The following is a 27,116-nucleotide window of genomic DNA, read 5'->3' as shown; positions in this document are numbered from 1 at the left end:
GGCCCACCTGCATGGGGGGACCCACATGGACGTGGGTAGTGGGGGCAAGGCCCCACACCCCTGGTCAAGGCGCACCAAGATCCCCCCTTAGAAGGAATAAGATCATATCCCGAAGGGATAAGATCAAGATCCCTAAAAAGGGGGGATAACAATCGGTGGGGAAGGAAATAATGAGATTTCTTTCCTCCCACCTTGGCCAACGCCCCAATGGACTTGGAGGGCAAGAAACCAGCCCCTCCACCTCTATATATAGTGGGGAGGCGCATGGGAGCTATACACGAAGTTCTGGCACAGCCCTACCTCTCTCCCTACTCCTCCTCTCCCATGGTGCTTGGCGAAGCCCTGCAGGATTGCCACGCTCCTCCACCACCACCACGCCGTTGTGCTGCTGCTGGATGGAGTCTTCCTCAACCTCTCCCTCTCTCCTTGCTGGATCAAGGCGTGGGAGACATCGTCGAGCTGTACGTGTGTTGAACGCGGAGGTGCCGTCCGTTCGGCACTAGGATCATCGGTGATCTGAATCACGACGAGTACGACTCCATCAACCCCGTTCACTTGAACGCTTCCGCTTAGCGATCTACAAGGGTATGTAGATGCACTCTCCTTCCCCTCGTTGCTGGTTTCTCCATAGATAGATCTTGGTGACACGTAGGAAAATTTTGAATTTCTGCTACGTTCCCCAACACATACATCTGTGAAAGGCTGGACCGGGCGACTGCTAGTAAACCTTGGCAAGAGAAGTTCCCGGAGCACGTGGTCGTCAATGGGATGCCGAGACATTTCGACCATCGGCCCATAATTGTCAATACGAAGGGGAGTGATAGGAGTTGGAGAGGAGGGGACCGAGGCTTTCGGTTTGAGGCCAGATGGTTGCAGGAAGATGGGTGCGAGGAGGTGATCAGGGAGGCGTGGAGAGGAGTTGGGCAAGCAGGGAAGGTGGAGTAGCGCATGCCCTGAAGGAAATAGCCGGGAAGATGAGGAAGTGGGACAAGGAGGTAGTTGGCGAACTGGAAGGTAGACTGAGAAAGGCCAAGGCTGATTTGGAGCGGTGCATGAAGGATTTGGTGTCCCAGGAGAAGATTGAGGAGGAAGCCAACCTACGGTGTTTGGTGGATGATCTAGAGGAGAAGAAGAATACAATGTGGAAACAAAGGGCTCATGTGTGGTGGCTTCTGGAAGGGGATAGGAATACTCGCTTCTTTCATATGATGGCGTCTGTGAGAAAGAAAGCTAATAAGATCAAGGAGCTCAGGTGGGAGGATGGTTCGGTGGTGGCGGAGGAAGATTTAACTAACTATGTTTGCTCTTACTTTCAGGATCTTTTCACGTCCACTGCGGGCAACCGGGTCGATGAACTTATTGACAAGGTGCAGCCGCGTGTCACTGCTGCAATGCTCAATGCTTTGGACGCCGTATTTACCCGCGAAGAGGTGAAAGCGGCATTAGATCACATTGGGGACCTAAAAGCTCTGGGTCCGGATGGGATGCCGGCTATAGTGTTCAAGCGAAATTGGCACTTCATGGGGGACTATATTGTTGAAGAAGTGTTGGGAGTACTCAATGGAGGTGATATTCCGGAAGGCTGGAATGATACTCTCGTGGTACTTATACCTAAAGTCAAGGACCTGAGCAGGATTAAGGATTTGCGTCCTATAAGTTTATGCAACGTCCTATACAAACTCGTCTCCAAGGTGTTAGCAAACCAACTGAAAGTTGTACTACCAGACATTATCTCCGAGAACCAAAGTGCGTTCATTCCGGGACGTCTCATCACAGATAATGTCTTGATTGCTTATGAGGTCACACATTACTTGAGGAATAAAAGAGGGGGCCTAGATGGTATTGCTGCGATAAAAGCGGACATGAGCAAGGCATATGACCGCGTCGAGTGGAGTTTTCTGGAGGCAATGCTCACAAAACTTGGTTTTCGCAGGAGATGGGTAAATCTCATCATGAAGTGTGTCACAACTGTGCGTTATCAGATCAAGGTGAATGGAGTTCTTACGGAACAATTTGTGCCCACCCGGGGATTGACACAGGGGGACCCCCTTTCCCCTTACCTCTTTGTGATTTGTGCCAAGGGCTTGTCTGCATTGCTGCATGATGCTGAGGAACATGGATGCATCAGTGGAGTCAAAATCTGCCAAACTGCGCCTAGCGTGTCACACCTATTGTTCGCCGATGATTCGGTGATTTTGCTAAAGGCCAAGCAGGAGGAAGCCGCTGCTCTCCATGACATTCTTCAGCTCTATGAGAACTGCTCTGGACAATGCATCAATACGGAGAAGACTGCTATCATGTTCTCCCCCAACACGGATGAGCACACTAAACAACGGGTGAAGGCGGAAGTGCAAATCATGAGTGAGGATTGGAATGATCGCTACTTGGGACTGCATGTACATGTTGGTCGATCCCGGCGTCGCACGTTTGCATATATCAAAAGGTGCTTGTGTGGGCGAGTCCATGGCTGGCAGGAAAGACTCTTGGCAAAGAGTGGGAAAGAAACTCTGGTTAAGGCCGTGGGGCAGGCCATCCCGACCTTTGCCATGTCTTGCTTCGATCTCACGAAAACCTTCTGCCAGGAGCTGAACTCGTTATTAGGGAAGTTCTGGTGGAGCCACCAAGACAAGGAGAATACAATGCACTGTGTTGTTGCAGCTCTTTCTCTCTCTCTCGTAGCTGGAGGTAGAAGAAGGAGGAGCACACAGTATACTGGAGTTTCACCCGGCTTCACAGCCCCGTTACTATTCCCAGAGCACCAACTCTACTCAACAAATACATGGTCGCGTCGTTGGCCGGGCAGATCGCTCGCTCCGCTACTTGCATGTATGCGCAGGAGACGTGGGCGCTGCGTAGCTGTAGGGCTACAAAGCCGTGGACGCGACCATGTATTTGTTGAGTAGAGTTGGTGCTCTGGGAATAGTAACGGGGCTGTGAAGCCGGGTGAAACTCCAGTATACTGTGTGCTCCTTCTTCTTCTACCTCCAGCTACGAGAGAGAGAGAGAGAAAGAGCTGCAACAACAATTGGTATTAGAGCGACCGGGTTCGAGGGGCGGCCATGCCGTGCGGCGGCGATCGCGGCGCGCGCAGTGCGCGGCGGACATGAAGGTCTTGGCAACGGCGCGCGGCGAGCGCGTGGCGTCGGCAACGCGCGGCGAGTCCATGGCAGTGGGGCGTGATGCCGGGCACGCGACGAGCGCGTGGCGTCGGCAACGCGCGGCGAGTCCACGGCGGTGTGGCGTGATGCCGTGCACGCGACGAGCAGCGGCGGTCGCAGAGACGAGGAGGTCGCGGAGGACCTGCGTGATGTCGCAGAGGCCGCGGCGGCTCGGCGCGATGACTGTGGAGGCGCTGCGCTGCGGTTGAGGCCGCAGCGGGGCAGGGCAATAAGCCGTGGCGGCGAGCTCGTCGGGCGCGTCGTTGATGCGTGGGACGGGCGGAACGTGGGAGATGCAGCAGCGTGGCGCGTGTGTGTGGGCGGTGTGTGGCCGCATCAGGTTCGTAGGTGCGTGTGTGTGCATGAGTCCGTGTGCGTGTGTGTTGGAGTTAGTTGTGTGTTGGAGTTAGTTAGCTTGACATGCATGTAGCGTGGAGGAGCTGTGCATGCACCATGCAGTAGGAAGGCTGTTACTATCAGATGGATCGAGTGCGTTGTGTGCGCGTCGTTGGCCGGGCGGATCGCTCGCTCCGCTACTTGCATGTATGCGCAGGAGACGTGGGCGCTGCGTAGCTGTAGGGCTACAAAGCCGTGGACGCGACCATGTATTTGTTGAATAGAGTTGGTGCTCTGGGAATAGTAATGGGGCTGTGAAGCCGGGTGAAACTCCGGGATACTGTGTGCTCCTCCTTCTTCTACCTCCAGCTACGAGAGAGAGAGAAAGAGCTGCAACAACAATTGGTATTAGAGCGACCGGGTTCGAGGGGCGGCCGTGGCGTGCGGCGGCGTTCGCGGCGCGCGCGGTGCGCGGCGGACATGAAGGTCTTGGCAACGGCGTGCGGCGAGCGCGTGGCATCGGCAACGCGCGGCGAGTCCATGGCAGTGGGGCGTGATGCCGGGCACGCGGCGAGCGCGTGGCGTCGGCAACGCGCGGCGAGTCCACGGCGGTGTGGCGTGATGCCGTGCGCGCGACGAGCAGCGGCGGTCGCAGAGACGAGGAGGTCGCGGAGGACCTGCGTGGTGTCGCAGAGGCCGCGGCGGCTCGGCGCGACGACTGTGGAGGCGCTGCGCTGCGGTTGAGGCCGCAGCGGTGCAGGGCAATAAGCCGTGGCGGCGAGCCGGGCGTGACCGGTGCGTGTTATGGGTGCGCACTGGACGCGTCGGGCGCGTCGGGACTGCGGGCGCGCGTACAGGCGCGCGGATCACCGGGGGAGAACGCGTCCAGCGGAGCGCAGGGCGGCCGCGTCGATCACGTCAGTGCGTGATCGTGTGCGCGAGCCGGGGCATGCAGGGCATGGCGTCATGGAGGCAGTGTCAAGCGTCGAGGAGGCCGTAGGAGCGGCCATTGCGACATCGACGACGATGGACTCATCTGCTGTAGGCCGTGGCTTAGGGGGTGTGTGTTGGAATAAGCCACGGTGTGTGCGGTTGGGCTCGTCGGGCGCGATGGATACGCGCGGAACGGGCGGGACGCACTGGTGCCGTCGGGCTCGTCGGGCGCGTCGGTGATCCGCGGGACGGGCGGAACATGCGGGATGCAGCAGCGTGGCGCGTGTGTGTGGGCGGTGTGTGTGACCACGCTACATGCATGTCACCTCCTGCCCACACACACGCGCCCCGCTGCTGCATCCCGCACGTTTCGTCCGTCCCACGCGTCACCGACGTGCCCGACGAGCCCGACGGCACCAATGCGTCCCGCTCGTCCCGCGCGTATCCGACGAGTCCGACCACACACACCGTGGCTTATTCCAACACACTGGTTAAGTTGGGAGACTCTGACGAAGCCAAAAGCAATGGGAGGATTGGGATTTCGGGACATGCACAATTTTAACATCGCCATGTTGTCCAGACAAGGGTGGCGCCTGCTTCAAAACCCCGACAGCCTCTGTTGCAGAATTTTGAAAGCTCGCTACTTCCCGCACTGCAGTATCCTGAGGCGGTGCCGAGAGACGGGATATCTTACACCTGGAGAAGCATATTGAAGGGCCTCGATCTAGTTAAACAGGGTTACATCTGGAGGATCGGGGATGGTTCAACGGTGAAGATATGGACTGATCCATGGATTCCTAGAGCTTGGTCGAGGCAAGTCATCACCCCACGTGGACGGAGCCTGCTCACACAGGTCAGCGAGCTCATCAGCCCGGTCACGGGTACCTGGGATGAAGAACTTGTCAATGCATCGTTCTGGCCGGAGGACGCTCGCCATATACTACAGATCCCGCTTCGAGAAGGTGTTGACGATTTCATGGCTTGGCACTTTGACAGCAAGGGCCAACATTCAGTCCGGAATGCCTACAAGCTGCAGGTCCAACTGGAGAAACAAGATCGCGGCGATGGCGCAGGCAACAGCGCCACGGCGGCTGGCAAGCTGGACCGATGTGATGATATGTCCTGGAAGAGGATTTGGAAACTTCCAACTCCGCGCAGAATTCAAATGTTCACATGGAGGATCAAACATGAGTCTCTTGCGCTGCGGACAAATCTTGCCCGGAGGGGAATTAAACTTGAATCCACGAAGTGCCTCTTGTGTGGCCTTGCAGATGAGGATGGCGCACATCTCTTCGTCAAATGCAAAGAGGTTAAGATAGCCTGGCGAGCCATGAGCTTGGAAGCGACCAGAGTGGAGTTTGAACAATTCACATCAGTGCATGTAATGCAGGACTTCCTGTGGACGTTAGATGAAAAGAAAAGAGTACAGATTCTCACATTCTGGTGGCATTGGTGGAACCACAGGAACAAGGTTAGAGAGGGCGAGCTACCAGTCCCTGTGTCTGAGGTGGTTCGGCGTGTGTTCAGTAACACACAGGAGTATATGCAGCTTTTTGGTGCAAAGGCCAAACACAAACCGGACTGCAGATGGCAACCCCCGGAGAAGGACAGGGTCAAAATCAATTGGATGGAGCCTTCACCCCGGGCGAGTACTTTGTAACATGGGGCGTAGTGATACGGGATGATGCTGGGGAGGTCATGCTGGTCCGTGCGGGACGGAAGGAACACGTTGCCAACCCTTTTGCTGCGGAAGCTACTGCCATGTCTGAGGCCGTCTCAATGGCGGCCGAGGTTGGTGCACTCCGGGTGATTTTCGAAACAGACTCAAAGCTCCTGTCCGAAACTCTTGACTTCACCAAGGTGGATTCATCTCCTTATGCGGCCATCATTGAGGACACTAAATTCCAACTCAAGATGTGGTTTTCTCAACACTTCATCAGTGTTTGTCGTCGTAGTGCGAACTCTGTAGCACACGAATTAGCTAAAGTTGGTCGTAGTTGTTTGCCAAATGACAGCACTAGCTGGGACTCTATTGTACCGCCCTTAGTGGCTGTTTGCTCAGTGGTTGTTTGTGTTTCGGGCGACTTGTCCCTACACCGTTAATTTATAAAGCTTTGCTTTACCTAAAAAAACAAGTGTACCCCAGTGAGAGTTAACGGGCACAGTGCACTGTATACACACGTAAACATCATTTCCCTGACGACCAAAACCCGTACCTTGATGAGAATCCTGTGGACGTCGTCACCCACCACCTCGCACTCCGGCACGACCGCGGGGCGGCCGGCGTCGTCCACCCCCTCACGCAGTACCACCTCCCGGCGGCGCGGCTCGGCGAACGACAGGCTGGGCCCGGCCGCCGCGCGCGCGGCCTCCGACGCGTCGAACCGGAACACCCCCTCCTCCAGTATCGGCACCCACACCATCGCCGCCGCCATATCGACCCGCGCTGGAGCTATCTAGCGCCAGCAAGACAAGGATCGGGCGAGCCGGCGAGGCGAGGAGCTCTCAGCTGGGGCGCGCGCCCCTTGTAGTACAGAGAGCCGCTTCGCTTTGCTTGCGTGGATTCGGGTTTGTTTAATGGGACTCGGTGGACTTGCCCCGCTCGCTTGCGTGGATTCGCGTCGACTCGAGTTCGAGTGGAGCAGGTAGCGGCAACGGTACGACGTCAGCCGCAGACATCGTTTCTGACGACTGAGCAGACCCCCCAGGCAGCGATAAACTGCTGGGAAATATTATCTCGTCCGCCATCTTCTGTAAATAAAGGATTATCTCGGCCACCATCGATCATACAATCAGTCACGTCCGACGGCGAGCTCCACCGTCAGTGCCTCGGTTGGAGCACGTAGGCATGGACAGCCGGAGATATATATGAGGCAGATCTTCTACAACCGAACCCCTCTTACCCTTCTACCAAACGTCTGAGCGGACAGCCCGAAAAATCGCAACCCAACCGCTCTACTCCCCATCCTCTCCCCTCGCCGCCTTCCGTCGCCACCATGTCCGGCTTCGGTAGCGGCTCCTCCTTTGAAGCCGACCCATTGATTGGGCCGCCCCCATAGCGGAGTCGAACAAGGAGCTCGCCCTCCAGGGCAGACCAATTTTTTTAGAGGGGGCTAAAAAATGCATGGAGTTATTTATGAATCAATAAGGCAACAATATCGATGTAAACTAAAATGTGGGCATAATCACTTCATTCTTCACATGGTGACCAAATTCGTTGAAACATAACAAAAGATAACCATTTGAGATAAAATGAACTACTTCATCCGAGGTTGCAAAACAGAATATTCAGGCCTCTTTTGGTTTGAAAGGTATAATACCATAGGAATAGAAAAAAAATAGGAAGTGATATGACATCTATCTCAAATCACTTAGAGAAAGAGGTGCCATTTGGTTCATAGGATAGAATTTTTCCTTTGGATCAAGGCTAATGGTTTTTTTTCTTTTGAAAATTGAAATACAATGGATTGGTTCCTATCCCATACATGAATAAGATTCTATTCCTACAAACCAAAGGGCTTCAAAAAAATAATTCTCCACAAAGATCCTATCCTTTAGAGTTCCTACAAACCAAAGGAGGTCTGATCATTTTTATAGCAATCTAACCTACAACCAGCAACATCAACAAAAAGAGCATGATTAAATTGAGGATGAATGAAAACATTAACGAAGGCCGGTATTAAAAAACAAAAGGAGCTTTAGCTATGCCATTACCTTTGGTTTCATGCTGTTTGGGATTGTAATCTACAATCCTCTTCCTTTTAGATTGGTCCTTGGAAAGCTTGTTCAAATCAACTAGTTCGGGCATCTTAGAAGTTGTTGATTTTTTTAAAAGAAAAATCTCCATAGGTCTTCCTGAAACTTTAAGTGCCAAAAACTCAAAGTTAAATGATTTCTCGAATTACCATACATCGTACATGAAGATGAAATGTGCTATGAACTAAGAAGTAGTAATAGATAAAACAACTAAATTGGAGTTTTTTTAGCCCGGATTAGCCATTAGTTGTAAGAAGAAATTTGCACAGTAAGAAATACTACTATAAGTCATAAAAAAATTGCTTGAACCGGTCTAATCACATAGATTGATAAACTACACGGATAAGTTGATGAGACTAAGATATAGAAGCAAACAAACAAAAACGTTTGAAGAAAAAATATCAAGAGATGACTGAGAGCAACTCTAGCCGATCCCCTGAAAAATAGAGGAGTATCCGGCCGAGTAAAGCTTAGCGGAGTATTTTTACTGTACTAAATTTTGGCAGGACCTAACCAACCCCCTAAACTTAAAGGAATAAAAGTTATAGTTGGCTTATGCATTTTGTTGAACACTTGGTATGCGTCTTCCAGCGATGCTAGCCTAGCGAGCAGCCTTCGGTGGTTGTACAAATCACTGCAAACAAGTAGTAACAAAAGCAAGACGGCATCAACGACGACGACAACAAGCAGAAGATCCTAGTCCTAGCTGGTGTGGTTTCTCAAGGTGGACGCGGGGGGAGGGGGCTTCAATCAACTCCCGCAACCATCTATTATTTTTATATTTGTATGTATAGAGAATAGATGTATATATATAGATGTACATATGATGCATGATTTGTTATTGATTGATTGGTTCTTTTACTTTTGTAGTGAGCAATTGCATGAGAATGCCGTCGCTTTCATGGAAAAATTGGATGTAAGCCACACACTCGGTCTCGGCGATATTGCCATGTCAATGCCAGATATGCAAACAAGAAATGCTGAGGTGGTGGATGAGGTCGAGGAGAATCAAGGAAACAAGAAGAGGAGTAGGTCATGCAACTACAAGACCAAGGAAAACAAATTTTTTAAAACCATAAGGAAGACAAATGTTTGTGTGAAGCTTGGGTCGCCCTCGATGCCATCATCGGTGCAAACAAAACAAAGGAGAAATTTTAGCAAAGCACCGAGAAGCACTGCAATAGCAATGTAACCAGTCCCTCCAACCGCAGAACCAGATCTCTCGGTCATCGTTGGACTTTAATCCAAGACCAATGCAACCAGACCAATGCAAACGGTGGACCGGATGTGTTTTGCAAGTCAAACCTTGCGCCATCAAATGGACTGGCCATCAAGGAGTACAAGCCCGTCATGCAAGCTCTCCTCTCTACAAATAAAGGAACAAGAGAAATGGCTCCAACCCGCTTACTTTGCATCATTGCTACTCGGAGTTTGATGGACATGAGAAGTGGACAAGAAAAACTTTGAAACCACACCAAAGAGGCAAATGCTCAACACCAATAAGCCACCACTTAAGACAACAAACTAACTGGGCTTGCCTTAGTCCTTAGAGGAGCGTCCGGATCTCTTCAGCTTTGACGATGTACCGCGGGAGCCTGACGACTATGGGTTATGCTCGCACTTGAGCTGCGCTGCGAAGTAGTCGAGCTGCATGTAGTATTGGAACACGTTCACGTAGTCGTTGGCGGCGTTGTCATCCTGCACTTGCGCGACTCGCCCGATCCTTCATGGTGACGTACATCTTTGTCGACGTCGATCGATCCCTACAGGTTGAACTGAACGCAACAGACTCGTCTGTTTTTCTTTTTGGGGGGTGGGGGGCGTGTGGTGTGGTGGCTTCATTCATGGTCGGCATGATCAGGTCACACACACTCAGCTAGGGAAACGAACAGCGAAAAAAAGGAGTCGTAATACTGGGCCGTGGAACTATAGGCTGCTGACTGCCGTGGTGTTCTTACCGGGCCTGCTGAAGCCCAAACGAACGAGAGGCGCATAGGCTGGCTTGGCTGGTTGCTCGAGCGCCACAGAGACTCTCTGTTCTTTGGTTCTGGTTTAGTACCACCTCGCTGGCGGAGAGCGGAGACATGGTGGACAGAGCTATAAGAGGAGGGGAGGGCATCATTGCAAATCATACCTTTCTCGGCCTTTTGGCTAAGATCAAGTGTAGTATCTGTTCTTATCAGTTTAATATCTGATATGTGGGCCATGTGCCTATAATGATATTAAATTTATTTTTTATGGGGGAGGGTCCACCACAATGGCTTGCCATTGGGGCTCTCAGTTGTCGCATGGGCGTTGCACTACAGCCCAGGCGGGCGCACCCCAACCAATACTATTTGAAAACTTTTTGAATCCTTTTAAAAAGACTTCTGAAATTATATTGAATACCTGATGAAAAGCAAAATGAGGTGAAACTAATGAGCTAAATGGATAGGCCTCTTCCACCCGGGCGATTAGCACACAGCAAACTTAGGCAATTTTGTATTTTGTGACGTGCAAAATTGTTAATAACTGTAGAGTGTAGATAATTCCAGAGGATGCCGTGGGTCGGTCGGCATCACCAGCCAAGCCTGACACTCTGTCACAACTGAAGTGATCTTTAGGGCTGTCTACTGGAACCAGAGGTACTCCCTCTGTATCACAATGGGCTTGGCAAAGGACTTGGGTTCAAAAAGACAACACTGAGAGCACAAAGAATGCTGCAATGCAGATTGGGCAAGAAGTGTGGTGACAAAAGATCTTCCTCAGGATACTAACATCTCTGTGGAAAATATCTTGTGACACGGAGTTTTGTAGGTTGCAGCTCGGTCTACTACTACGCAGAGTATAGAGCAATGTCATTGAGGTTGTGTGAAAAATGGTCTGTCAAAAGGCTCACCTGTCAGTTTTGAGAATCATGATCATTTTTTGAATTTTTGAACAAATTTTGAAATTGCATTTTGATTTGAAACTGTGGACAATTTTGAAAAAGGAAACATTTTTTTAAACTCCAAGCAAATTTGTTAAAACAACAAACATTTTTTTACTTTTTGAAAAAAAAAATTAAAACAGGAAGAAATTGCCAAATTTCAAAGAAGAATGTTGAAATTTCTACAAACATTTTTTTAGAAAAAGGGAAATAAATTTAAGAAAGGAAAAAACAAAAATGAAAATGAAAAGAAAAGAAGAAAAATTAAAAAGGAAAAAGAAGAAAAATTAAAAATTAAATTTAAAACTGAAAGAAAAATCAGTAAAAAAGGGTTCAGGAAGCTTCTTTTTTTTCAGAAGGTTCCCTATACCGGCCAGGAATTTTTTTCCCAAAACTGTCGTCCATTGCAAGTTATTTATTCACTAAATGAGCCGGCCCAATGGTATCCAATCGGTCGCTAGGCTCTGTTGGAAACAACGTAATAGTGGGGCGTGGAAGCATTGCTGCCGTGGTGTATTCTTACCGGGCCTGATGTCCAAACGAACGGGAGGCGCAAAGACTGTTTGCCCGAGTGCAGCAGGGACTCTCTTCGTTCTTTCCTTTAGTAACACCTCGCTGGTGGAGAGTAGGGAGGTGGTCGAGGAAGCTATAAGAAGAGGGGCAACACATCATTGCAAATCATACCTTTCTCGGCCTTTTGGCTAAAATCAAGTGTAGTGTCTGTTCTTATCAGTTTAATATTTGATATGTGGGCCATGTGCCCAAAACGATATAAAATTTATTTTTTGTGGGGGAGGGTCCACCACAGTGGCTTGCCATTGGGGCCCTCGGGTGTCGTCTGGACGTTGCACTACAGCCTAGGCAGGCGCACCCCACATTGGGGCCCTCGGGTGTTGTCATCGTCAGCCTGACAAAAATCCGAGCAATTTCGCCGTCATTCTCGCTGTAGCCGAACAATCCATCTTATGGCATGCTGATCGAGACGGAACCACATAAAGGGCCATGGCACCCCACTGCCGCCCCTCTCCAGATCTATGGCACCACAGTCCAAATTCGACTACATCCATCCTGCCCACACAACACCTCATTTGAACCGGGCCTAGCCCGAGCCGGCAGTAGACAACCGCGAGCTCCGAAGAGGACGACCACGCAGCGAAAGGAGGGCGATGCACCACCACACGCGCCTCGAAGAAGTCACCACGGCTGGACAGCCCCGCGAAGACGCGCAACATGCATCCTTGCGTGTCTCGAAAGCCGGCGCGCTACAGGCTGCAGATCCGGAGCAGCCCACCAGGACGGATCCGGGAGGGTATCCGCCAAGAACCATGCGGGAAAGACAAGACGGTTTGATCCATGCGAGGGAGACATGTTCATGTGGTTCTCTTTGATGGATTCGATGAACTTTATTTATGCTTGTAGTTGAATTACGATGTGGTCCATTTGAATTGTCTATGTTTGTTTTTAAATATGGTGAATTTGTTTCAATTGTTCTAGCAAATGTTTTGAAAAATGGCAAAAAAAAATTGGAATAGGGGATCTACTTTAGGGAAATGAGATAGGAAGAAGGTTTTGGACTTTTAGGATAGAGATTTGCTAAAAGATGACCTGAACAAATATACTGCCTCTTCACATTTATCACGCGTCAAGTAGTTCTCTAAATAAGAAGCCATTCTCAAAGTAGATTTTATGAATCTTTTTTTAGTGTTAGATTTTCTAAATATAATGTTTGCAAGGATTATGTCATCACTGAGTTATGGCACCTATGGTCTTCATAAGTTTAATGAAACCCCTACTTCAAACATGATGATGGTGATTTTTCTTGTCTTCTCGTTGCCATGCCCTCGCCGCCATATCTAGGCCCGGTGATAGCCATGGGCCTGCCTTCGAGGAGCACACAGATCCCTTCAGTGCCGCCAGGGTGCCGCCACGTACCACGGGAGCATGGCGGCTATGGGTTCTGCTCGTTCTTGAGGTGCCCCGTGAATTAGTCGAGTGCGTGCATGCAATGTTGGAACACGACACAATTTTTGAAACCGTGAACATTTTTTCAAATTCCCGAACATTTTTTAAATTTGTAAACAAATTTTAAAAAACAATTTTTTTTGGAAATTCTGAACAAATTGTTACATCCCGAACATTTCTTTAATTGCTGAACATTTTTTGAATTGTTGAGCAAATTTTGGAAAGTAGATCATTTTTTTTTGAATTCTCAAACTCTTTTTGAATTCATGAACAATTTTTGAAAATCGGGATCAATTTTTAAATTTTCTAAAAAATTATGAAATTTCGATTTTTTTTAAATTGTGAACAGTTTTTTAGAAAGGAAACATTTTTCGAATTTCTAAACAAAATTTCGAATACGACAAACATTTTTTGAATTTCTGAACAAATTTTGAAAATTGTAAGAAATTTAGAAATTCCAAACACATTTTTTAGAAAAAAGAAACATAAATTCGTCAAAGTAAAGAGAAAATGAAAATAAAAGAAAAAAGAAAGAGGAAAAAGAGTAAAGGTAAAAAAGGAAGAAATTAATTTAAAAACTAAAATAAAACCAGTAAAAAAGGGTTCAGGAACCTTCTGGAAGGTTGCCAAAACCGGACAGGAAAAAGGTCGCCAAAACTGGCGTCCAGTGCACGTTCTTTATTCACTAAATGGGCTGGCCCAACGGCAATTTGCCACGGGATGTTTAATACTGGGCCGTAGAAGCATTGCTGCCGTGGTGTTCTTACCGGGCCAGATGAAGCCCAAACGAACGAGGGGCGCATAGGCTGTTCGCCCGAGAGCAGCAGGGACTCTCTCCGTTCTTTCGTTTCGTTTAGTACCACCTCGCTGGCCGAGAGCGGAGAGACGGTGGACAAAGCTATAAGAGCAGGGGGAGGGGGACGCTGCAAATCATACCTTTCTCGGCCTTTTGGCTAAGATCAAATGTAGTATCTGTTCTTATCAGTTTAATATCTGATATGTGGGCCATGTGCCCACAACGATATTAAATTTATTTTTTGTGGAGGAGGGTCCACCACAGTGGCTTGCCACTAGGGGGCCCTCGTGTGTCGCCTGGGCGTTGCACTACAGCCCAGGCAGGCGCACCCCAACCAAAACTAATTTGAAAGTTTAAATTCCTCTAAAAACTTGGTCATAATCTTGCTGTACAAAAGCCTAAAATGCCTGGTTGACCAATGCAAGCATTGCAACTAAAATCGCCATTCCGGCAGTCACTGAGTTCCTGAACGTGGCTATGATGCAGCAAAGGTAAGAAAAGTGCGCCGCTCGCTCTATTTTCTTGGATCTAATTTGGGACGGTGGTAATATATTTGTTTCCCTCAGAGAAGTAAATGGGCCGGCGTCATGAATAAAGGTTAATGAATCACAAGACAGAAAAAAATACAGTTGGGGAATGGCTGTACCTTCTACCCTGCAAGAAGATTCACCAGGGGCTACAGGGATTCGACGATCACTCTGTACACTATATTCCATGTCTCCTACTTGTGTCGGGTACCCTCTTTTGAAGGTCGTACGATGGTGTAGCAGCGTAAATGGCCACTTACAACCCGCTGAACTCAGAACAATCCAAGGAATACAGACAGGCTGACCTTATTTGAACCGGCAATGATTTCTCTTCCAGCACCGAGTCCACCCAGGCTTGCGAGTAGCAAGCGAGTTCAGTTGCAAACCCAAACAGTGGTCGTATTAATTTTTCGGAGAACCATGACTGGTACACCAAGCCTTAAGCCAATCTTGTGATATGGAAAATATCAATGACCTAGGTGTAGAAATTCTAGAGGATGCAGTAGGTCGACATCACCGGTCAATCTTGACATAGTGTCACAACACAGGTGTTCTCTAGGGTTGTGTACTGGAACCAGAGGTATTTAAAGAGTACCCTTCTTGGCAAAGGATTTACAGTTCGAAAACAGAAGATCGAGTGTACAAGGATATTGAGACGCAGATTGGGCAAGTGGTCTGCTGACAAGGTAATCAACATCTTCGTGGGAAATATCTTGTGATATGGAGTTGTACCGACCAATTGTAGCTCCGTCTACTACACAGGCAGAGCATAGAGCAACTGAATTGAGGTTGTGTGAAAAATGGTCGCTCTACTGTCAGCTTTCAGTGTTGGGGAATGACTCTTTGGCAATGCATTGTGACTGCAAGCCTATAAGTTTTTCATCAAGGAGAAAGTGACGAGTAGGGTGCTAAAAATGGAATGTCTCCCCTCAAAAAAAAAAGTTGGAGTATGTCTCGAGTAGGCGAGCAGTTACCTGACTATTAAACCAAAAGGGTAGGTACTAGAGGGTGCTATTATAATATAACAAGATGGGACAAATCGATATCTTCGGCCCATCTTGAAAGGGGATGTCTGAATTCCTAATATAGTCCAAGTAAGTCTAACCAAGTATGTAATTTTAGCACTGTAAATAAGAGGTGCGGGTCTGAGAGACACACACGGTCATTCACCCTAATTACTTCTACTAATTGGTTTTCCAAACTACCGATTTTCCAGATTTGCAGGTTCAACACACCATTCTGGCTTTTGGCCATGTAATAGTAAATGCTTAACCTCAACAATCTTATTGACAGGCACAAGCAATGTCGAGATAATTCAACCTTATACAGTTATACTAGTTGGACAATAGTTCTACTAATGAAGCACAGATATACCTACTGCCTGGGTTTCTTCTTGTGGGCGATCTAGTGAAATTCAGAACTTTTTGCCTGTCCAGGGAAGAGATTTTCAAGCCATGCTACAGACAGACAGGTACATAATAGCAATTGCTCATAATGAAACGCTTCAATTTCATTACTGCTAAGAATGTATGCTTAATCATAAGATAATGCTAGCGAAGCATCTACAAACACACAAAATGGGACAAATTCTAGAGCACGTTACAAGGGCATCTCTTGTGGATCCCTTATAAGTTATATTTGATAGGAAAAAGTTGGTTTTAGGGGATTAAGGGGTATCTAACAAATTCCTTATATGGCCCTTTTTTGCCTAAAAATGGCTCCCCTTCCATACCTCCTCCCACTCGCTCACTTTTAGTCTAGCCACCAGGATTATTAGGAAAAGCCACCCCCTCACGATTGCTCGCAGCTTTCCCGCACAACCCCTACGCCACCGCTCTTCACCCTGTCGCCGCGGTCCCCATCCCCGATGACCGGCAGAACTTATAACCCATCCACGTCGCACCTAGGCGCCCTTGTCGGCATGCGAATTCGGCAATGCTAGCAGCGAAATGGCGGCAAAAGGCAAGGACCTCATTGACAGTGGTTCATCACTGGCGGCTGTCGCCACTCGAGCCGTCATGACGAGCCAACCACCCTTGCCGACGCCGACCGTCAAACGGGACCTTCGGCTGTCTTCCAAGGCGATAGACAACATGGTGGCGGCGATGAAGGAGGAGGTTGCGGGCTCCCCTAAGCTTCCACTTCAACCTCTCGGGGCGATGATGACTAGTACACGACCTGCTGGAGCCGCGCTGCCACCTCCTTCACCTCCGACGACCGAGCACAACCTGGATTCGAACAAGACCATGGGCGAGGCCGATGTGCTTGATGACATGCCCGCAAGGTATTCTTTTCCCTTTTGCTTTCTTGGTTTGGAATTGCTTGAGAGAATGATGTATGATTTGATATTGACTGCTAGGTTCTTTCTTTACTTTTGTTAGTAAGAAATTGCATGATTATGATGTCACTATCCTGCCAAAGCAGCGACTATGACCCATAAATTGCGATTAACGTCGGTCTCAACAAAGGATTGCCGCCACCCACCGCCACGCTCCATCTCGATGCCTCAACCACCCAAAACATGGCACCGATTAGACATGGAAGCGTCCACCATAATGTGTACATGCCACCATCCACTGTACCCTAACCGATGCAGCTCCAAAACAATGCTCCCAAGAGAGAAAAACGACATCATTGATGTCATCATTATGATTCAAGATCACCTGGATCTCGGGTTTCCCCAGACCAGCAGTCAGGTAGGCAAGAACGACATCGACGACACCTTCAACAAGGTATGCGACGCCCAAAGGTGTCGTCATCGTCAGCCTGACAAAAATCCGAGCAATTTCGCCGTCCATCTCGCTGTAGCCGAACAATCCATCTTATGGCATGCTGATCAAGACGGAACCACATAAAGGGCCATGGCACCCCACTGCCGCCCCTCTCCAGATCTATGGCACCACAGTCCAAATTCGACTGCATCCATCCTGCCCACACAACACCTCATTTGAACCGGGCCTAGCCCGAGCCGGCAGTAGACAACTACGAGCTCCGAAGAGGACGACCACGCAGCGAAAGAAGGGCGATGCACCACTGTAACACCCCGGATGTAACTTTCCCAATTTGTACTCCAACTCTTGCCGTTTCGGCGTTAAGTTATTTTATTTTCTCGGGTTTGGGTCTTTGTCTCCGTGTGTTGTTATCGTTGTCATGTATCTCATATCATATCATCATGTGCATTGCATTTGCATACGTGTTCATCTCATGCATTCGAGCATTTTCCCCGTTGTCCGTTTTGCATTCCGGCGCTTCATTCTCCTCCGGTGGTCATTTCTACCTTTCTTTCGTGTGTGGGGATTAAACATTTCTGGATTTGACCGAGACTTGCCAAGCGGCCTTGGTTTACTACCGGTAGACCGCCTGTCAAGTTTCGTATCATTTGGACTTCGTTTGATACTCCAACGGTTAACCGAGGAACCGAAAAGGCCTCGTGTGTGTTGCAGCCCAACACCCCTCCATTTTGGCCCAAAACCCACCTAAGCCTTCTCCATCATCTAGAGCGTTCGATCACGATCGTGTGGCCGAAAACCGCACCTCATTTGGACTCTCCTAGCTCCCTCTATGCCTATAAATAGGTCCTCCTCGAAAATCTCGGATCCCCTCCCTGAAACCCTAAAAAAATCGTCTCCGCGGGCCGGACATTGTCCGCCCCACGCCGGATGTCGCCGCCGCCCCAACCGGGAGCCGCCACGTGGCAGCGCCCCACTTCGCCGCGCCGCCACCCGCGCAGGCCCGCCAGGCCCAGCGCTGGCCCCCGCGGCCCGTAGCAGCCGCCGCCTCCTTCGCTCCCCGCCGCCCGCGCCTCGCCGGCCGCCGCCGCCAAGCCGCCGTCGCCGCCATCGCCAGACCGAGCCGCCCCGCCGCGGCCTGCCTCGCCGCCCGGTGCTCACCGCGCCGCCGCCCTGCGTGGCTTCGGCCGCTGCCCCGCTCGCCTCGCTCGCCGGCCGTCTCCATCACCATCTCCGGTCACCTCCCAGGCGAACTCCGGCGAGATTTCGGCCGGATCCGGATCGGGACCAGATCCACCGGTTCCCGATCCAAACGCCCTCGCCCGTCCCCGCACCGCTCCGTCCCGATCCGCGAGATCCACTTTTCCCGGAGGTTGATTTTTGTACTAAGTCCTCGGAATTTTCAGATCCATGTGCCCATGTTCATAGCCTCGTAACTTTGCACCCGTAGCTCCGATTCATACATATAGTATATCAAAATGTTCATCTCAGAGAGTACATCATTTCATTCCATTGCATCATTTTCATTTGAGTTCATCTTGATGCCCGAAATGCTGTTAGAAGAGGGCTACTTGAGATAATTGTCAGATCTGCTGCTCCGTTTAGGTTTTTGTCATTTTTGCCATGATTATTGTGTGCATGCTATGCCCATGAGTTCTATATATGTTTTGTTAAGGGTTTTGCCATCTTTCCAGAGGTGCAACCCATGTATTTTTGTGATGTGTGTGGTGACTAGCACAAGCTTGCAAAGTGGTGCACTTGTTAATTCTGTTTTCAGGGACTTAGCAATTCCACTAAGTCCTTGAGCTGTTTATCTCATTTTTGTTGTCATGTTTGGGTGCTGTAGCATGTTCATCTCTTTGCATTTAGATGGCTACTTGCTGTAAATCGCAGACCGGTGTCATATTTGAATCGCTTGCCATTTCCAAACCGTAACTTCGATTCCGATGATCTTTATATCGTTTTCAAGCGATTTCGTCTCATCTTTCCAGTGGCACACTTGGATTTCCAAGTTGAGGCCAGGTTCTTGCATTTCCTGTCACATCTTGCATATGCATCCCGCATCGCATCCCGCATAGCATATCATCATTGCATCATATTGTTTGAGATCTTGCACGTGGTTGATTGTGTCCTTGTTGCTTGTTTGTCTTGTTTGGGTAGAGCCGGGAGACGAGTTCGCTAACGAGGAGCCCGTTGAGTTTGATTTCGAGGATCCAATCAACTCTGGCAACTTTGCAGGCAAGATGATCATACCCTCGAAATCACTACTATCTTTGCTATGCTAGATTGCTCGCTTTTGCTATGCCAATGCTTCGATGCCTACCACTTGCTTTCCAGCCTCCCAATTGCCATGTCAAACCTCTAACCCACCATGTCCTAGCAAACCGTTGATTAGCCATGTTACCACTTTGCTCATCCCCTCTTATAGCGTTGCTAGTTGCATGTGAAGATTGGAGGCCGTTCCTTGTTGGAACTTTTATTTACTTGTTGGGATATCATTATATTGCCATGTTATCTTAATGCATCTATATACTTGGTAAAGGGTGGAAGGCTCGGTCTCTCGCCTAATGTTTTGTTCCACTCTTGCCGCCCTAGTTTCCGTCATATCGGTGTTATGTTCCCGGATTTTGCGTTCCTTACGCGGTTGGGTTATAATGGGAACCCCTTGACAGTCCGTTTTGAATAAAACTCTTCCAGCAATGCCCAACCTTGGTTTTACCATTTCCCACCTAGCCTTTTCCCTTGGGTTTCGCGGACTCAAGGGTCATTTTATTTTAACCCCCCCCCCCCTGGGCCAGTGCTCCTCTGAGTGTTGGTCCAACCTAGAGCACCGTGCGGGGTCGTCCCTTGGCAACTTGGGTTATGTTGGCTCCCGTACGCTTAGCTTATCCGGTGTGCCCTGAGAACGAGATATGTGCAGCTCCTATCGGGATTTGTCAGCACAGCGGGGGGTGTTGCTGGACTTGTTTTACCATTGTCGGAGTTGTCTTGAAGTACCGAGATACCGAGTCTGATCGGAACGTTTTGGGAGGAGGTCTATTCCTTCATTGACCGTGAGAGCTTGTCATGGGCTAAGTTGGGACTCCCCTGCAGGGATTTGAACTTTCGAAAGCCGTGCCCATGGTTATGGGCAGATGGGAATTTGTTAATGTCCGGTTGTAGATAACTTGAACCTTAACTTAATTAAAATGACTCAAGTGAGTGTGTTACCGTGATGGCCTCTTCTCGGCGGAGTTCGGGAAGTGGACACGGTGTTGGAGTAATGTTTGCGCAAGTTGTTCTCTAGTTTCTCGCTCGCGCTTTGCCTCCTCTTCTCGCTCTCTTTTGCGAATAAGTTAGCCACCATATTTTGCTAGTCGCTTGCTGCAGCTCCACTTATATTTACCTTGCCTTACCTATAAGCTTAAATAGTCTTGATCGCGAGGGTGCGAGATTGCTGAGTCCCTGTGGCTCACAGATTACTATTACACCAGATGCAGGGCCCGATGATACCGCTCCAGGTGACGCGCTTGAGCTCAAGTGGGAGTTCGACGAAGACTCTCAACGTTACTATGTTTCTTTTCCTGATGATTAGTAGTGGTGCCCAGTTGGGGGTGATTGGGACTGTGTCGCATGTTGGGTTATCTTTTATTTTGGCGTCGTAGTCGGGCCATGAGTGTTTGGTTGATGTAATGTTATTTATGTACTTGATTGACGTGGCGAGTGTAAGCCAACTATATTATCTCCCCTTTTATTCTCATATTACATGGGATATTGTGAAGATTGTCTAACTTGCGACATATGCTTTCAATGCGATTATGCCTCTAAGTCGTGCCTCGACACGTGGGAGATATAGTCGCATCGAGGGTGTTACAAGTTGGTAATCAGAGCCTTCCCCGACCTTAGGAGATATAGTCTAGAAAAATGATTTGAGTCATTTAGGAATTATATATCGGAGAGTTTAGGAATTATTTTTACTTCCCAGTCTCCTCATCGCTCTGGTAAGGCATCCTGACGTAGAGTTTTGACTCTTCTCTTCTCAAATTTCACTAAAAAAAAATTAGGATCACGCGGGTATCTTGGAATCGTTCCGATGGTTTTATGATGAGAACATTGTCTTGGTGCCTCCTGTCAGGGGTTTTGTGGAAGTGCCCCGGGAAGTTGAGCTCTGAGGTGTTGTCGTCATAATTTTATCGTTGCAGTTCTGGAATACCTGAGTTTAGTACGCCGACATCGAAAATCTCTTTTATGCAGTTCGTTGGTGAGATAACCTCGACGCCACCCAGTACTGGGGCGGGAGTTCGGGAGTATCGCCATAACTTGTATAACGGATGCTTTTTGAAGGTTGAGGTAGATGGTTTCCGAAGGTTTCTTGGTTATGTGTTGAAGGATGGATACAGCTGGATGTAGGATTTGCTAGTTTGGGTGAGATATTATGCTTCCCCTGTATCCCCAACACCTGATTGCATAACCAGAAAGATTCGGGAGTTTCATAGGTGGGAATTCTTGTAGCTCTAGTTCTTCTTCCACAGATATTGGTTTGAGATTGGGATTTCTTACCGATTATTCGTTCCTGATCCGTACCTTGTTGATTTATTTCTCTACCTTAATTCTACGTGGCTTCTCAATTTATGGATATGTGACCATTTCAAGAGGAATGCATTCGTTCATTTTGTTCGGATGTGAAGACTATATGTTGCAATTTTCATTCCGTTGGATTCAGCTTCAATATTTGTCTGTCAATGTGCTAATGGATGTCAACCTCTTCATGATGTCTCCTCCAACGCGCACGACTCCGAATCCTAATCCGCCATCACCACCACCTCCTCCGGAGGCATGACAAGCTGTGATGGCCGCAACCAATGCAAACACACAGTTGATCATGTAAATTCTTCAAGAGCGCAATCAAGGCAACCAAGGGAATCAAGGCAACAATCAGAATCACTTTGCTACACTCAACCAGTTCCTTGCTAACGGGCCAAAGACTTTCAGCAATTATCTTGAGGCAACCGATGCTGACGATTGGCTAGTGAATCTGTGCAAGCATTTCGAGTGCAGTAACGTCAGGCCTAAGGACTTTGTTAAGTTCGCTTCCTTCCAACTCAAAGATCAAGCTGCAGAATGGTTCCAGCAGTACAAGGATTCCAGAGGTGGATGTGTTATCACTTGGAATAAATTCCGTCAAGATTTCCGAGCTCATCATATCCCTTAGAGCGTGGTTGAAAGCAAGCGTGAGGAATTTCGTAACCTGAAGCAAGACTCTTTGTCTGTCTATGACTATAACAAGTTGTTCCAGAAGCTCGCCCGCTTTGCCAAGCAGGACGTCCCTGATGAGAAGAGCATGATATACCAGTTCAGGGGTGGTCTCAGAGAAGAAATTTAGCTCGCTCTTGTTCTCTTTGAGCCCTTGAGATACGATGAGTTCTACAACATGGCATTGAAGCAAGAGGCTGCTCAGTTGAGATGTGATGCTTCCAAGAAGCGAGTCAGAGATGTTACTCCTTCTTCCTCTACTCAAGTGGCCAAGCAGCAAAAGTATTGGCTTCCCCCTCCTCCGTTCCGTCAGCCGTATCAGCAGAAGAGCAAAGGTGGCAGTGGTTCTTCCCACCCACCCAACCCTGGCTTTCAGAACAAGACTTCGTCTCAACCTCCAAGATCGAGTGCTCCGTATCACCGTCCGCTTTCAGAGGTCACGTGCAACAAGTGCCAACAGAAGGGTCACTATGCCAACAAGTGTTTCAACCAGAGGCGTCTTCCTCCTCCTCCTCCTGTCAGATCGGCAAGTACAGTTGTGGTCAAGCATAACCCCAAGCACGCCAAGGTCAACTTGCTGAATGCAGCTCAGGCAGAGGACTCATCAGATGTCATCATGGGTAACTTTCTAGTTAACTCTATTCCCGCAAAAGTTCTTTTTGACATGGGTGCATCGCATTGTTTCATGTCAAGATCATTTGTTTCCAAGCATGACTTCGTTTCACAAATGTTGGGTAAACCTATGGGAGTGATTTCTCCGGCTAAGTCTATGAGGGCTACTTCAATAGTCCCAGATGTTTCTATCATGATGGGTGATTTCAAGTTTCTGCCTTCTCCAATGGTTCTTGGTAACTCGGATATTGATCTTATTCTCGGAATGGATTGGCTTTCTAAGCACAAGGCTCAGCTTGATTGTGCAGCCAGACAGATTCAATTGACTCATTCGTCTGAGGATGTAATTGTCTTTGCCGCGAATGACGACACTATCCGTCTGTTTTCTCTCAATGAGAAGGGTGAACTCGATGTCATCTCTCAAATTCCAGTCGTTTGCGTATATCAAGACGTCTTTCTAGAAGAGCTTCCAGGAATGCCTCCGCACCGGCCAGTTGAATTTGTTATTGATCTTGAGCCTGGCATGGAACCTGTGTGCAAACGTCCTTACAAGCTCGGACCTGAAGAGTTGAAGGAGCTGAAGAAGCAACTCCATATTTAAGAGAAAATGGGTCTCATCCGGCCTAGTTCTTCTCCGTGGGGTTGTGGTGTTCTTTTTGTGAAGAAGAAGGATGGAACGGACCGACTTTGTGTTGATTACCGTCCATTGAACAAGAAGACCATCAAGAACAAATACCCACTTCCCAACATCAATGAGCTGTTCGAACAACTCAAAGGTGCCCAAGTATTCTCCAAGCTTGATCTCCGTATGTGCTATCATCAGATTCGAATCCGTGAGCAAGATATTCCCAAGACGGCTTTCAGGACAAGCTATGGTTCATATGAATACACTGTCATGTCTTTTGGTCTCGTCAACGCTCCTCCGACGTTCTCTCGCCTGATGAACTTAATCTTCAACGCCTACACCAATGACTTCGTTTTGGTCTATCTCGACGACATTCTGGTTTTTTCGAAGAACAAGGAAGATCATGCCAAGCACTTGCGTTTGGTTCTCGATAAGCTCAGAGAACATCAGTTCTACGCCAAGTTCTCCAAGTGTGAATTTTGGCTCAATGAGGTTCTTTACCTTGGTCATATCATCTCTGCCAAGGGCATTGCCGTGAATCCTGAGAAGGTGTCTGCAATTGTGAATTGGGAACCTCCTCAGAACATGAAGCAACTCCATAGCTTCCTCGGTCTCGCAAGCTATTGTCGAAGATTCGTTGAAAACTTTTCTAAGATCGCGAAGCCTCTCTCAAATCTTCTCCAGAAGCACGTCAAGTACGTTTGGGCTCCGGAGTGTGACATTGCTTTCAACACTTTGAAAGAGAAATTGATCACTGCTCCAGTTCTGACTCCGCCTGATGAATCCAAGCCGTACGAGGTCTTTTGTGATGCCTCTCTCCAAGGTCTTGGCGCAGTATTGATGCAAGAGAAGAAAGTTGTTGCTTATACCTCTCGCCAGTTGAAGCCTAATGAGAAGAACTACCCCACTCATGATCTCGAGTTGGCGGCAGTTGTGCATGCTCTTTTGACTTGGAGACATCTTCTATTGGAAAGAAAAATGGACATTTTCACTGATCACAAGAGTCTCAAGTACATCTTCACTCAGCCTAATCTCAACCTCAGGCAAACTCGATGGGTCGAAATGATTCAAGAGTATAATCCGAGTATCGAGTATACTCCAGGCAAGGACAATGTGATTGCTGACGCATTGAGCAGAAAGGCTTACTGCAACAGTCTTATTCTCAAGCCTTATCAACCCGAGCTTTGTGAAGCTTTCCGCAAACTTAACCTGCAAATTGTTCCTCAAGGTTTCCTCGCCAATCTTCAAGTCTCCCCTACCTTGGAAGACCAGATTCGCCAAGCCCAACTTCTTGATGCTATGGTGAAAAAGGTGAAGATTGGGATTGCCAAGAGTCAACCCAAGTACAAGTGCTACCGCCTTGATGACAAGGATACTCTCTTCTTCGAGGATCGTATTGTTGTACCTAAAGGTGACCTCCGTAAAGTGATCATGAACGAGGCTCACAATTCTCTCCTCTCCATCCACCCTGGCAGCACAAAGATGTATCAGGACCTTAAGCAGGCTTACTGGTGGACTCGAATGAAGCGCGAGATTGCTCAATTCGTGAATGAATGTGATGTCTGCAGAAGAGTGAAGGCAGAACACCAAAGGCCAGCAGGTCTCCTCCAACCTCTTGCCATTCCAGAATGGAAGTTTGACCATATTGAAATGGACTTCGTGACTGGGTTTCTAAAGTCCAAGCGTGGCAATGATGCTATATTCGTTGTCATCGACAAACTCACCAAAGTGGCTCACTTTCTGCCTATCAAAGAGTCGATCACTGTAACTCAATTGGCGGAACTCTATACCTCTCGTAGTGTCTCTCTGCATGGTATTCCACAAGTGATCTCTTTAGACCGTGGCAGCATCTTTACCTCAAAGTTTTGGCATTCTTTTTAGAAGGCCATGGGCACCAACATCCGCTTCAGCACAACTTTCCATCCTCAAACTAGCGGTCAAGTCGAGCGTGTCAACCAGATTCTTGAAGATATGCTCAGGGCTTGTGTGATCTCCTTCGGCATGAAGTGGGAGGATTGTCTTCCTTATGCTGAATTCTCCTACAACAACAGTTTTCAAGCAAGTTCGGGCAAGGCCCCTTTTGAAATTCTGTATGGCAGGAAGTGCCGTACCCCTCTCAACTGGTCTAAAACCGGTGAACGTCAGCTTTTGGTAATGACTTAATCACAGAGGCAGAGGAAATGTGCAAAGTCATTCGTGATAACCTCAAAGCAGCCCAATTCCGTCAGAAGAGCTACTATGATAGTAAGCACCGTGATTTGGCTTTCGAGATCGGAGATCATGTTTACCTCCGCGTCTCTCCTATGAAAGGTACTCGTCACTTCGGTATCAAAGGGAAGCTTGCCCCCAGATACGTGGGACCTTTCAAGATTGTCAGCAAGAGAGGCGACCTCGCCTATCAACTCGAGCTTCCTTCAAACTTTGCAAATGTTCATGACGTGTTCCATGTCTCTCAGCTCCGAAAGTGCTTCAAGACTCCTGACTGCACCGTCAACTTCGAGGACATTGAGCTCCAAGAAGATCTCTCTTACCGTGAGCACCCAGTTGCTATTCTTGAAGAGACTGAACGCAAGACTCGCAATAAGTCAATCAAATTTCTCAAAGTCAAGTGGTCACACCATTCCGACCGTGAAGCTACCTGGGAACGCGAGGATCACCTCTGTTCTAAGTACCCGACGTTCTTTCAGTCCTAGATCTCGGGACGAGATCTTTTCGTAGTGGTGGAGTGTTGTAACACCCCGGATGTAACTTTCCCAATTTGTACTCCAACTCTTGCCATTTCGGCGTTAAGTTATTTTATTTTCTCGGGTTCGGGTTTTTGTCTCTGTGTGTTGTTATCATTGTCATGCATCTCATATCATGTCATCATGTGCATTGCATTTGCATACGTGTTCATCTCATGCATTCGAGCATTTTCCCCGTTGTCCGTTTTGCATTCCGGCGCTTCGTTCTCCTCCGGTGGTCATTTCTACCTTTCTTTCGTGTGTGGGGATTAAAGATTTCCGGATTGGACCGAGACTTGTCAAGCGGCCTTGGTTTACTACCGGTAGACCGCCTGTCAAGTTTCGTATCATTTGGACTTCGTTTGATACTCCAACGGTTAACCGAGGAACCGAAAAGGCCTCGTGTGTGTTGCAGCCCAACACCCCTCCATTTTGGACCAAAACCCACCTAAGCCTTCTCCATCATCTAGAGCGTTCGATCATGATCGTGTGTCCGAAAACCGCACCTTATTTGGACTCTCCTAGCTCCCTCTATGCTTATAAATAGGTGGTCCTCGAAAATCTCAGATCCCCTCCCCAAAACCCTAAAAAAACGTCTCCGCGCGGCCGGACATTGTCCGCCCCGCGCCGGACGTCGCCGCCACCCCAACCGGGAGCCGCCACGTGGCAGCGCCCCACTTCGCCGCGCCGCCACCCGCGCGGGCCCGCCAGGCCCAGCGCCGGCCCCCGTGGCCCGTAGCAGCCGCCGCCGCCTCCTTCGCTCCCCGCCGCCCGCGCCTCGCCGGCCGCCGCCGCCAAGCCGTTGTCGCAGCCATCGCC

The 27,116-nt window shown here is 48.8% G+C and overlaps 1 protein-coding gene and 3 non-coding genes across 4 annotated transcripts in view; 3 read left to right on the top strand and 1 right to left on the bottom strand.

Annotated features, from left to right (window-relative positions):
- LOC119330990 (alpha-glucosidase 2-like) overlaps positions 1-6,935 on the bottom strand; it is a 42,654-nt gene extending 35,719 nt beyond the window's left edge. Inside the window, exon 1 of the mRNA XM_037604143.1 lies at positions 6,644-6,935. Within this exon, the coding sequence (XP_037460040.1) occupies positions 6,644-6,862 (219 nt within the window). The 5' untranslated portion in view covers positions 6,863-6,935. The remainder of the gene's footprint in view (positions 1-6,643) is intronic.
- A 3,378-nt stretch (positions 6,936-10,313) lies between these two features.
- LOC119334775 lies at positions 10,314-10,509 on the top strand. The gene has a single exon (XR_005161538.1). It is a non-coding gene; the product is annotated as a U2 spliceosomal RNA (small nuclear RNA).
- A 1,262-nt stretch (positions 10,510-11,771) lies between these two features.
- On the top strand, positions 11,772-11,967 carry LOC119334781. Its single transcript, XR_005161544.1, has one exon. It is a non-coding gene; the product is annotated as a U2 spliceosomal RNA (small nuclear RNA).
- A 2,018-nt stretch (positions 11,968-13,985) lies between these two features.
- On the top strand, positions 13,986-14,183 carry LOC119334773. Its single transcript, XR_005161536.1, has one exon. It is a non-coding gene; the product is annotated as a U2 spliceosomal RNA (small nuclear RNA).
- The last annotated feature ends 12,933 nt before the right edge of the window (positions 14,184-27,116 follow it).

The sequence above is a fragment of the Triticum dicoccoides genome, chromosome 7A (assembly GCF_002162155.2).
Source record: "Triticum dicoccoides isolate Atlit2015 ecotype Zavitan chromosome 7A, WEW_v2.0, whole genome shotgun sequence".
Classification (NCBI taxonomy): Eukaryota; Viridiplantae; Streptophyta; class Magnoliopsida; order Poales; family Poaceae; genus Triticum; species Triticum dicoccoides.
Note: the sequence above shows the minus strand (reverse complement) of the source record. Positions and strands in the feature narration are given on the sequence as shown.